Raw genomic sequence first — 12,913 nt, 5'->3', positions numbered from 1 at the left:
TATTACAAGTAATAATTAGTCTGTAGAAAAAAGTGTGAGAGAGAGAACCGCAAACAACATATGCAATCTAATAAAATAAAATAATTTATTACCTATTTTTAGAAATTTTGCTTCCTCATAGAGAAAGCTTTGTTTTTATATCAGCTATCAATTTTATTTTCCTTTCTTTTAAATATATTCATTTAAAAAAAAAACACCAACTGCTAAAATTTTTGAATGAATAACATAAAAAATTCTAATATAATATTTAAAATACTAGTTTTATAAAGTAATTATGAATACATTTGTAAATAAATGTAAATTTGTAAGTAAATATATTTTTATAATTGCAAATGAAACTATTTGGGATTTTTTCTGACACAGATTAATAAAAATTTATTCATTTATTTATTTAGTACTTGAAATCGTGCCACGCGCCAACAGTTAAGAGTTAAATAACGTATCAAACGCAGTTCTGATTTCTGCTAATCGTGATGCTGACAGTAATTTCTCGAAAAATTCATTTTCACGTTGCTTCTCAGACATGATTTCAAGAGAAGCATCATTCAAGCATAAACAGTACCCAGAAATCAGCAGCTCTGTTCTGGAAATTCCAGATCATAGCATAAGTGATGATAGCTCACTGACATAAAGCAAGAAACCGTATAGTTTAACTGTTTAAGATTTTGGATGGTTTTCATGTAAAAATAATCAAGTCTCGATTAAAAACAAATTATAGCAATGGGAAACTTCGAAACTTCTATCTCTAAGGAAGATAATTTATTCCACAATATTTCTCAAGCTTTAATTTATTTAGAAAAATACACATTCTGGATTTGAATTTAATTGTTGGTATTAATTTTTAAATATATATATATACGTTTTTTTAAATAAACTATACAAAAAGTGGGAGAAGCGAACAACATTGATTGAGGCGCTAATTATCTATTATTTCTATGTTAAAGAATATAAATAGGAATTAAAATTTTTTTTATAGAAATATTTCTCTAAAGTATAAAGATTATCAAAATATCTCATATAATTAAAAAGCGACACTTTAAATTTCTTTTGTATAAAAGTCACGTATCTTGCAAAACAAAAAAGATAACAATAAATATATATTTCTCATAAAGTTTTCGTTAAGAAAGACTCGACGTCTAGATGTCAGAGAATCTGTGATTAAAATCTCAAAGATGGATAGGGAGCAGATGTTTACGAGCCGGTTATACAAAGGTCAATAAACGCAGTCTGTTCAGGCATGATAAAAAATGAGTTGCAGAAGGCAGTGAGAGAAAGAGCGAATGTGCATGAATCTTATTATCGGAGAAAAAGAGAAGGCAAACATGTATTCAGAATACTATAATCTTCAATGCTCTTCGAAAAAAACTAAAGAGGAAGCATTATATTTTTTAATGCTTCGCAGCATAAGATTGATGAAAAATTGCATAGAATTTGGTATTGTTTTTAGAGAAAAATTATGTCATTAAAAATTCACTAAAAACTATTTTTACCTTAGATATTAGAATGATAAAATGTTTTTTAATAATTTATTATTCAGACTATAAATTTTGTTTACATTATTCATGTTATAGATTTTATTTGCCTTATTTCATAGTTCTTAATGCTTCACAATAGCTTTGTTCAAATTATGTATAAATTTCGATTGTTTTTGACACATTGCATATATTACATTTGTATATATATATGTTATATATAAAATATAATACATGATTAAATGATACGTTTAGTATTATTTGCAATTAAAGTTTTTATTTTTGGGTGTGACATACTTATCTAGCATCCAAGTTTTTCAAATCGATTTAAACATGCAGTGAAAATTTATATGTAAAGTACAAAATCATGAATAGTTAAAAATTAAATATACTGTTGCTTTTTAAACATTATAATACAAAGATATGTTTCTATTATTTTGGCAATATCAATGTTTTTCTAATCCTCGAGCGTTAATTAATTACTAACTGAAATGTCAGTTTGATTCATCATCACAACAAATTTGGCTCCGTGCATTGCTGTCTCGTATCTATCCATACATATCTCGACAAGATCCGCGAACATGTCGCGCACTTTAAGCAACTAGTTCACTTGTGTTAATCTAGATATAAAAAATATGGTGCCTTATGCAAAAGAGGTGATTTTATTAGCGCAAAATATTCGTGATTTTGATTAAATCGAGACAAATTATGAAACACGAATGATAAACCAGTATACTTCTAGTCTTGCCTGAAACGTTATTCAGAGATTAGATGTTTCGTAATAATCTTTATATAATCACATGTTACTCTTTGCTCGCGAACAAACCAAATAAAAAATGATATCGCTTGATTTTTAGAATTTTAGGAATCGATAAAACCGTTCTCCTAATATCGTTCTTTTATAAATTACTGAATTTAGGCATAATTTGATTCAACTAATATATTTCATTCGAAACTGAAGCCGCGCACAAAGTTGTTAATAACGTATATGCTAATGAAATTTTGACACTGGTATCATATATCGGCGTGATAAGCAAAACGATTTAAATAGAAAGTATCAAAATTTAATAACTAGATCTTTATGATTCATAGAATCGTTACGTAATATCTACATGTGAGGAGGGATGCGCGCGCGTTTTCCTTAAATATTTTATATTATTAATTGTATTATGAAATTTTTCTTAACCACTATGTCTATTAATCCCTTATTAATCATTTTAAATTCTTTATATTTCAATTTTGTTTTTTATTTCTTTATTTCTAAATTTATTTCTACTTTTTAAATATGAAAAGTACAAAATATCTAAAAAATGTCCACACACACACACACACACGAAAGACGTTGAAGACACCGTTTTTTTTATAATAAGCTTCAAATATTTCTACTGAATTTTCAATATGTAATATATTAAATATATTAAATACATGACTTCATTCTTTTGAGAAGGAATCAAATTCCTAGTTATTGTTTAATTATCTATGAAAATCACATGTCATATATACATATTTGTCGATTCGTGCGATGACACATTTTCATTGCCGTGACAAATTTAAAATAAAGAGAAAATTAGCTTTCAACTTACTGTACACATTTACGTAGTCAACAAGGATCATTGTACCTTATTCTGTGCAATACTGAGAGCTCTAATCACATCGTATTATTGATAAAGCGTAAATCAACACGTCAAGTCGGCTACAAAGTAGCGTTCATCATGACACAAAGATGCGTTTGCGTGTGCGTTGAGCGGAGGAAGACGATAATAAGATTTACTTACCGAGATGAACCGCCAGGTTGTATCTCTCGAGCGCTTGACCCAAGTGACCTTTCCTCACGAGGATATCACCCTCGTGCCTAGCTCGACTGGCCTCCACTTCTCGCGGCCACCATCTCTCCACGAGTCTCTGCACCAGCACATTCGTTTCACTCACAGTAGCGATCTTGATCCCGCACACGCGACAATTCTTCGCCGGCTCCACGCAATTCCTGCAGTACGTGTGACCGCAGCCGGCGGTCACCGGTTGGCAGAGAGTGCCCTCGCACATGGGACACGCGAAGGATGTCTCGAGTTTCCGTCTGGAGGTCATTCCGGCGCCGGCCATGTCCTCCAGGAGCGCGGTCGCCAGGTGCTTCAGTCTCTCGGCCGACATCGACGTCGCGTTTAAACACCTGGAGTAAATCCCGATAGACTCCTTGACGCGACCGCACTTGGCCAGGGAATCACCGTAGCCAAGTAACTCTTCATAGCTCGATCCTTGCTGCTTGAGGCAACGCTCGTACAACTCGACCGCCAGATGGTAATTGTGGGAGGTGAACGCCTCCTTGGCGAGCTCCGTCATCGCACTCGTATGTCACTCTCCTCGATAACGAAAACGGAATTATTCTCTCTCGCGCCGCTTTTCTTCTACGAATCACTCATCGCGCGTCGGATATCCGCTCGGTAAAAAACTCTCGATGCCAATTTTGTGACGCTAAAGACGACAAGCATCTTGTATAAAGAGGTTTACCGAAGATCACGCAATCACGAGTCACTTGATCCCGGAACAGATATACTAGGCGGGGATTCACCGGATTGTCGTCGGGATGACACACAGTATTAGTTTGACAGTTGATCGTCCACGCGTGCTGCTCCGCACGTAACGCGCGTGCGACGTGCGTTCTACACAGCACGCTGGCGCACTGAGGACTGACGCCTCGGCTGTCATCAGTCGGCCGAACCACTGTCAGAGTCGGCCCCGCTCGGCCGGCCGTCAACAGGGGGTGGTGGTTGTGATGGTGTTGCGGCGGTGGTGGAGAAGTGCAGCCGCCTTCGAGGCACGAAGCCAGCGCCACGCGGCTTCGGTCGTACTCTGCGGGGGTCGGAGGGGGTCGTGGGGGAAATTATGGACCACGCTGATTGTGAGCGTAGCTCGAGGAGCGTGTTGCCGCTTCACTCGTGTCGAGGCGGCGTGTTTGCCGCGGTGCGTAGGTGTTGTTGTCGCACTCCCACTGCTCTTATCCGACGAGGCGTCGTCGCGTCACGACCGGGGCTCGTTTCTTTGTCTAACGAGTGCTCCCTGATCTCCGACCGCTGTTACGATTGAGCAAATTGTTATTGTTATATGCAATGAGTGCAAAATATTGTTTTATGATTTCTAATCACGAGTTTGTGAAATTTTTTGTGCGATTTTTTCTATTTTCCTTTATGAAGTTTTTCCTTAATCTCTCTCTCTCTCTCTCTTTCTTATTGTCTCATTGGTTTAAGAGAAAATAAAAACCGTGATTCTTTTCTTTTTAATCTTTTTTCTTATTCTTATTTATATCTTGTTTATTTGTAACTTTGGTATAATATCATGGAAATATATTGCACTTAATTATTCGTATACTTTGTAATAATCTTTATGCATGATTGTCATATCGTAGATTATTTCCATTTTATCTACAAAATATATAATAACAGATTTTTATTGCATTGTTTTTATTTTAATTTTCAATTTATTATACTGTAGATACCCATATAAAGTTCCACGTTAATATAAAATATTTAATTATTGGAGGAATTTGCAATTATAATTTTTTTTAATTGTTTCATCGTTTGTCTTGAAAGACATTTCGTATTATAATATGATCTGTATATTTTTCAGTTATCAGATAAAATCCTAGCATATTTATATGATATATTTTTACTTAAAGCATATAATCTGCTTATTAAAATGTTTCTCAAATTTCTTTGAAACTAAAATTTATATAGTGCTGAGTCAAAATCCGCATTATTTTCTTATCACGTACGATTTACGTACGATAAGTATATTACCTTGGAATCCAATGCTGTCAGTCAATGATTCATCGACTATGCTAGTAACGTATTAAATTATTTCGATTTCCTCTATTAGCATTCTCCACATACACACATACATATTTGCTTCCGTCAGAAAGTTACATATCAAAATTAAATTGTCTATCATTTTTTATCAATGTCAAGTCGTGAATTTTATCCCAGACGCCTTCCCGGACACTTGTTGTTGTAACCTTGGCTCGATCGACCGGATACTTCCACGGGAATGGATCTCCTCTAATCCCACCGGAACATCAAGTGTGCACAAACTGTACGATAATGCTTCTCAGCGAGAAGAAGCGTGATTGCACGGTCGATGCACAAAACGCTGAGCAAGCTTGACGCGAGGAGTAAATCGGATAAATTGCTTTTCACTGGGAAATGTCAGCCCTTTGGTCTTTAAAGTTCTCACTGAGCATGAGCAGTGACTTGATCCCGAGATATCCCGCCTGTTCGATGCGTGTACACACATCGTATATACGCGTGTCCGCATAGGGAGTACGCAGACGCCATGGGGCCGCACTTTGGAATAAAGGGAGAGGGCTGAACTGCGTACTGTGAGGGTGGCAAGGGAAAGGGCGGCGAAGAATGGGAGATCAATATATGGCGAGTTCACGGGGTGATTAACCTCTTGCATTTGCCACCTATCTATGGAATATTCTTTTTACTAGATCGAAGTTTAACAATAGAGAGATTGCTGAATGGATTTGAAATAGGCTTCTGTCTTAATAAAGTCGAGAAGCAAAAATTCCAAAGAAAATCTAATTATAAAAATATTTATTAAAATAAAATAATTATAAAAAACTAGATTTTGAGAGCGTAAATACATATAAAAAAGCTTACTTCTCAAATAAAATCTAATTGATATAATTGATGACTCTTATCTAATCAGAAAATTTATATAATTGCAGTAATTCATGGATTTGGATTGATGCATTTATTTTCGATGTATTATATATGTAAAAATAAACATAAAATTATATACATTAAATATATACAAAATATCAATTAAATATTTTTACTTTATAGTATGGTATATATTAGATATAAAATGTATGTGTGTGTATGTATTTAAATCTATAAATAGCAGCATCGCAATTTGGAAATTCTTGAGATTTATTCTGGTTGAGGAGATATTTTATAGATACACTATTATTTATTGCGCGATTGAATCGCAACTGAAAATAATGTGCATAATCGCGTCATTATGTTAACGATAAGATGTAAAATGGATGAATATCAATAGTTGTAACTGGAATAACAAACACGTATATTGATGCATATTCTTACGTGATTATTCGAGGTAGTTAAATTATACCATTGTGGCGCAGTATTCAAGAGTAGAACATAACAAATATAATGACGTATATTGTTTTTCAACGGCAAAATGTATTGGATGGGAATAAATAGTTACCTAATAAATGCTTAGAACTTATATATATTATAAAAGCGCGTCGGGGCAGATTAATAATAGTCATTATAATAATAGTCACTGTTTATTATCTTATTCCAATTTGTGCGTTAACATACACAATATATATTTCTATTTATATGCTTAATTGAAAATTTTGTTTTTTTAACCTGAAATGATGCACCCCTGCTTGTAACAGTTTCTCGGAGTTACGTCGCGTTCTACGAATAAATTTGCTCCCCAATAGCAGGATCATTGATGAAGCACGGGAAAAATGTATTACACATATTATTTCTTCTTGGTGTGTTGTTACGATGAGGAATATCAGCGCTATTACGACGCGACGATTACCACGAAGTAGTATATATAAAACAGTGTTTATAGTAAGCGCTTCCGATTTCAATATAAAAATGAAAATCACGAGAGATAGAGAGGCGGATGTAATTAATCATAGAAACTCACGTTTATTTTAAAAAGATTGTAAATGAAAAAAAAAATAATAATAATTTTATTCACAAGTGTGTACAGATATCTCGGGATAATAATGTAAATCGAGAAGTAAATTATATATATTAAGAGAATAATATAAACATGAAATATATATATATATATCTACACATATTTGTAGAATAAAGTTTTATATTACGACAATAAATATATATCAGATCAAAAAAATTATATAAAGAGAAAATATTTTATAAATAAAATAAGGATATTAAGACTTGTTTTTAAAAATTTAAATAAAGATAAATAGAAACTTTAGTATTGTATTCAACATTTATATATTGATTGAGAGGAATCCAAGTAAGAGTCGAAATTGGCGCCGCTATTTACAACGCTACTACTGAATACTATATCACATATACGTCTATGTTTTTACTGGTGCATCTCTCTCTCTCTCTCTCTCTCTCCTTATATATATTTTTAGATATTTCAATATTTTATTTTTGCCGACTAATAATATATCATTACTCCGCCGAATTGCTCGTACATGCATGACTCGGAATATGAACGCATGCTAGAAAAGTAAATTGCTATAAGGAAAATTGTAATCAATAACTGACTCCACATGATATGTGTGAAACGAAAACAAAAAAAAAATCAACGATAAGTATACACGTCTGGCATTGCAGCACTCTGTTCGGTTTCGATAAACACGGACGCTGCCAGAGAATGCGGGCGAAAAACGATTGCATCTCGTCGCGAAATCCGAAAAACCACGCTCGCTTAATCTCCAGCTGCATACGCGCGTTTATCTGACGTCTTACGTAAGGTATTTGTGCCGTACAAAGAGTCACCTTTGCCGATCGCAAAACAAATTGTTAATCATCGAAATACGGCGTATCTCCCGCCGTTACGTAAATGGTTTACACACGGTCGGCGAGACGCGCCGCGACCACGAATGTCGTCGTACCTGCTCCTTTTGGCGGCGGACGAGACGGATTTTATCATGCGTAGCGCAACCCGCGAATCATCGTCATCGTCCTAGAATAGTATTGTCGTCGATATTCATCATTATTGTCAAAATCGTAAACCGTGGCCTTTCGCGACGCTATGCTAATGTATATGTTTTAATTTCGCTTTTCTTTCTCTCTTTCGAACAGAATCGTACTATAAAGTAACCGTGATATAAAGAGTAAAAATAACTGGTGCATGATTACATTATCGACGTTTATTTAATTGAACTATGATAGAGAAAAGAGAGAGATAGATAGAGAGAGAGAGAGAGAGAAAAATAGAGGAAATGTTCGGTTAGGATTTGTTCCAAATTTCGAACAAATCAATTTTGAATTTTATCAATGTCTTAATTGTCATTTGTAATTCAACAGCATCATAAGATTTATATTATTTAATATATTTAAATATTTTGAAAATGTAAAAAATGTGATCGTTAGTAATCTTTCGTGTTTATTCAACTTTCGTATAATATAATCGTGTCTTTATTTTATAATTTGAAAATCTGATTCTGTTTTTTTTTTTATTTTAATATAATGTAGATATGTTTTAAATTGTTGCTCATCAGTTCGTACATATACTTTCAAAAGCAACGACGATTACTTCAAAATGCTCGCGCGCAATGACATAACTTAGTCGACCCACTCCGCGTTCGTTATTAAGCATTTCGCAATTAGATGCCTTACGTGGTCACGCGTTTACTAGAGCGTTGAGCAACGCTCAACGAGTTCGAACACAGTCGAAAAGCATGGATGCCGGCTTGGATTCCTCAATCGGCCAGATACATACGACTGAAACGTTTCGAGTATACCTACTTGCTGGAGAGGTTGCGCTATTTTGTAAAAATGCGGTTAGAGCCGCTTCAAAAGAGGCTGCGGTTTTGGTGACGTTACGTAAGGCTGCCTCTGCCGATTAATTTACAAAAAAATGATTGACTACCATCCACGACGATAAAAGGAGTATCTTTACGATGAAAATAAATTACATCGGCTTTGTCTTCTTGATTAATAACGTGCAATGTGCAATTAATAATAATTCAATGTAAAGCCAATCTGTGCCAATAATTCGTTGTTCAATTCTTTATTTAGTATAATGTTAAAATCTGTTTGACAAGATCAACATTTAGCATTTTAATTGTTCTTTTCGTTGTTCCACTGACAATGAGTGGACATCACGCGTTATTATCCTATTTTTTTATAAAGGAAAATTTCCATCTAATCTAACACTAAAATTACATACTGCATAACAAAATTGTTATATAAACGTTTTACGTTAGACGATGATTTCCTGACTCTCGTTATCAGAAGAGCCAGAGAGCTGTTCGAGTGGGGCGCGATCGCGATGCATCGCAACGCGTGGACGCACGCGCGATTTACACGCGCGGATTTTTCACGCGCGCGACGCAACGCGACGTCGACAGACGGCTACGAAACGCCGGTTGCGTAAACGCGGCTTAACCGCTTCGAGAACCTACGGAGAGAACGAACGAGCGCGGTGACGGTGCGGTCTCGCGAATCGACGGCGGACGTCGCATAAAGCAACACGGCACTAAAAATAAAGCGGGCTCGCGGTATAAACAGTGAGCCGCTTTATGTAATGAATGAGCGTGAATCGCGCGCCCGCGATACAGCTATAAACGCCGGCGTGATATGTCCGTTCGCGAGCGTCCGTATCTACTGCGGTAACGAGATGCGCGTGATGTGTCCGCTCGAGAACGTCCGTATCTACTGCGGCGACGCGATGCGACGCGCGTGAATGGCCGCATTGCGAGCGTTTTAGATACGCGGATGGATTTTTCCTATTTTTCACACGGTAATTATTTGCCGGATCATACAGAATGGTTTGTGATAAGAGGCGTGTAGTTCGATCACTTACCTTAATCAATATGTTGCAATATCAAGCTTATAGTATGGGATACTATCTATACAAAAGTGTAAATTGTGTATGTGTACACACATGTAATAAATAAATTAACTAATATATATATTAATTTATTTATATATTTATATATTAATTATTTTATTTACCACTCTTTTAATTCGGAATCAGAAATTTAATTTGTACTATATGTATTATATATACAAAAAAGGATGAATTTACGCGTTTAATATTATTTTGCAAACTGAAAAAGTTGTATCTTTTCCGCAGAATGTAGACTACTGCAATGCTTATAAATTTATGATATCAATGGTCAAGATCCGCATCGAGGAAACATCTCTTCACGTCGCGAAGAGATTATAATCGCCGGATTACAATCAAATCTTCCGTACTTTTATCTATATTTGGCAATCGTTAAATACAAACATATCTAATACAATGTTTCCTATCAACTTAATTTTTTTCCTCATTTATTTTATATTCGTTCTTGCAATGAAAACAGTCGATGCTGATGTCACTTTCTGCGATTTTTGTGCGTGATAGCTTTATATTTTTGCAAGATAAATAATTTGACTGCAAACGATTTTATTTTGGGCATTTTGTACTTTTATCGCGGCTGCAACTTTGATAATGGAAGCAATTTTGTTATTCGTAAAAGAAATGTGTATGCTACTTTATATAAAGTAAGGAGTAATGGTTAAATATAATTTTGCTTTTGATAAAAAATAAAGAAGATTCTTGCGTCATATTGCAACTCCGTTAACCAAAAGCAGTTTCTTCACAAGAAACTTTTGCGAAAGAGAAAGAGATAAGAGTTATTTATCCCTTCATTTAATACATAAAAATCTTTTCATTGTAGATAACACTATTTCAATAAATCATGTGTTTAATAATATTTTCAATTTATTCAAAGAAACAGCAATTATGTCTTATATATAAAAATAGATAAATATGCTATTTTATCATAATTTTTCTTAACATCTGTGAAAACATTAGGTTCAGCTAAATCTTTTTAATTATTTTTGACAGCTCATAGTAAAAAATAAAGAATATTTTTTTTCGTATAAGTTTTGTATAATACAATTACATAATTGAAAATAATTGAGAATAAAGAAAGATATCTATTACATAATTATAAACAGGTCATTAAACAGTTAAAGTAAATACATTGAATTAAATAGAGGAATATAATGTGTGTCATTTTGTATCTTGGCTAACGGGTTAAACACGTGTGTATCGCGAACGACCACGTGCACTCGCACGCTCGAGGCGGGGGTTTTACATAATGTCATTCTGTACTCAGGCGTGCGTCGCACACACATACTCATGCACACAAAAGTAGGAATAAAGAAGCAATACACGGCGTAAAAGATGTCGCACGCTTTTAAGCTTAAATCAGAGTATAGTTGATGTAATCGGAAATTACGCTTAATAAAATTAGTCTTTATTTTCTAATTCTTTCTCTCTTTTTTCATTAACAATATTATTGTGACATTAACAATGAGTTTAAATTTTACTTTGCTAACAATAAACTATTTTAAAGATTAGAATACATTTGAATTATTTATACCATCAATATCATTATGTAGATAATGTTATTGTTTGCAGATTATTTGCTTTTTAATATAGCACACATACCTTTAAGATTCTGAAAGAAGTATTACTTCTTTTTTGATTATATAAAATGTTATTAACATTTTATCTCTTTAATAAAATATGATTTTTTTCTTTATAAACAAAAAAGAAATTTTTAATTAATAATTTACTAATTTATGATTTTTTCATAAGCTATGAATTATAATATATATAATTATAATAATATAATCTGAATTTTTTAGAAAAAAAGGAGAGAGAAAGAATGTATGTGTGAAAGGGATAATATACTATACGGTTGATTAATTTTTCAATTTTTGCGAGTTGACTATACGAAACTTATTACGGAGTGTGATTTCACAGTTACTCATCTCATTTTATTGTCAGTTGTATCTATACATGTTTATAACTTCTTCACATCTCTATTACAAAGTAGTATCGCAACTCTACACGTTTTGCGCTCGTGTATGCAGACAGCACGTTATGTCACTGCCCCATGCGAGAACAACGAGGCTTGCCAAGATGACGCCCTGACGTTTTACAGTTCCGAGAATAATGATTGCTTAGCATTTTCGCACGCTATACTTAGGCCATATCGTTTAAACAAAGGAAGCTGCTCTTTTTCACGATATGGTCCATCGTGCGTCGCGTAATTCGGTTCTGACATCACTTGTTTTATTTATTTTGACTTTTATCTTTTCGTACATGGCTGATCATATGTCTGTATTTACTTGAGATTAGATTTTTACTTTAAACATACCGTTTAATATTTGTTTGTAATTTTGATGAGCAAGCTATAATATATTTTAACATTTTGCGAGATATTTTAAAGCGTTTACTGAAAATATGATAGCGATAAGTATATGAACAATTTTAATTACAATATATATATATACGAATACGCGATATACATATATACATATTGATAAAATATATATATTAATTATCTGCATTAATTTCCATCAAATTATTTTCTAAATTTATTACTGCATCTTTTTATAGAAATATCACAAAGTATCGATATCGTGACACTTAGTATTGAATTGATAAAACTGTTGATAGAATCATTGATAAAATTATTAAATTTAAGCACTTCTTATTAAATTAGATATTTTTAAATAGAGAATTTAATAAATTAGTTAGAAAATAGCAATAATTAAGTAAGTTAAAAAAATAATAACTTATTTGTTTATGTCTTATTTAATCTTTTTTATGATTTAATATGAAGACACATTATTTGGCGGAGTGTGGCGTGAACCATAAAGTTACGTCTACATGACTTTTCCACGTAA

At 33.6% G+C, this 12,913-nt stretch overlaps 1 protein-coding gene across 1 annotated transcript in view; it reads right to left on the bottom strand.

The window, feature by feature from the left end:
* The window catches only part of LOC115245664 (LON peptidase N-terminal domain and RING finger protein 3), a 46,151-nt gene extending 41,486 nt beyond the window's left edge, over positions 1-4,665 (bottom strand). The window contains exon 1 of the mRNA XM_029824077.1: positions 3,248-4,665. Within this exon, the coding sequence (XP_029679937.1) occupies positions 3,248-3,809 (562 nt within the window). The 5' untranslated portion in view covers positions 3,810-4,665. The remainder of the gene's footprint in view (positions 1-3,247) is intronic.
* Positions 4,666-12,913: the final 8,248 nt, after the last annotated feature.

The sequence above is a fragment of the Formica exsecta genome, unplaced genomic scaffold, assembly GCF_003651465.1.
Source record: "Formica exsecta isolate Colony F162 unplaced genomic scaffold, ASM365146v1 scaffold125, whole genome shotgun sequence".
Taxonomy (NCBI): Eukaryota; Metazoa; Arthropoda; class Insecta; order Hymenoptera; family Formicidae; genus Formica; species Formica exsecta.
Note: the sequence above shows the minus strand (reverse complement) of the source record. Positions and strands in the feature narration are given on the sequence as shown.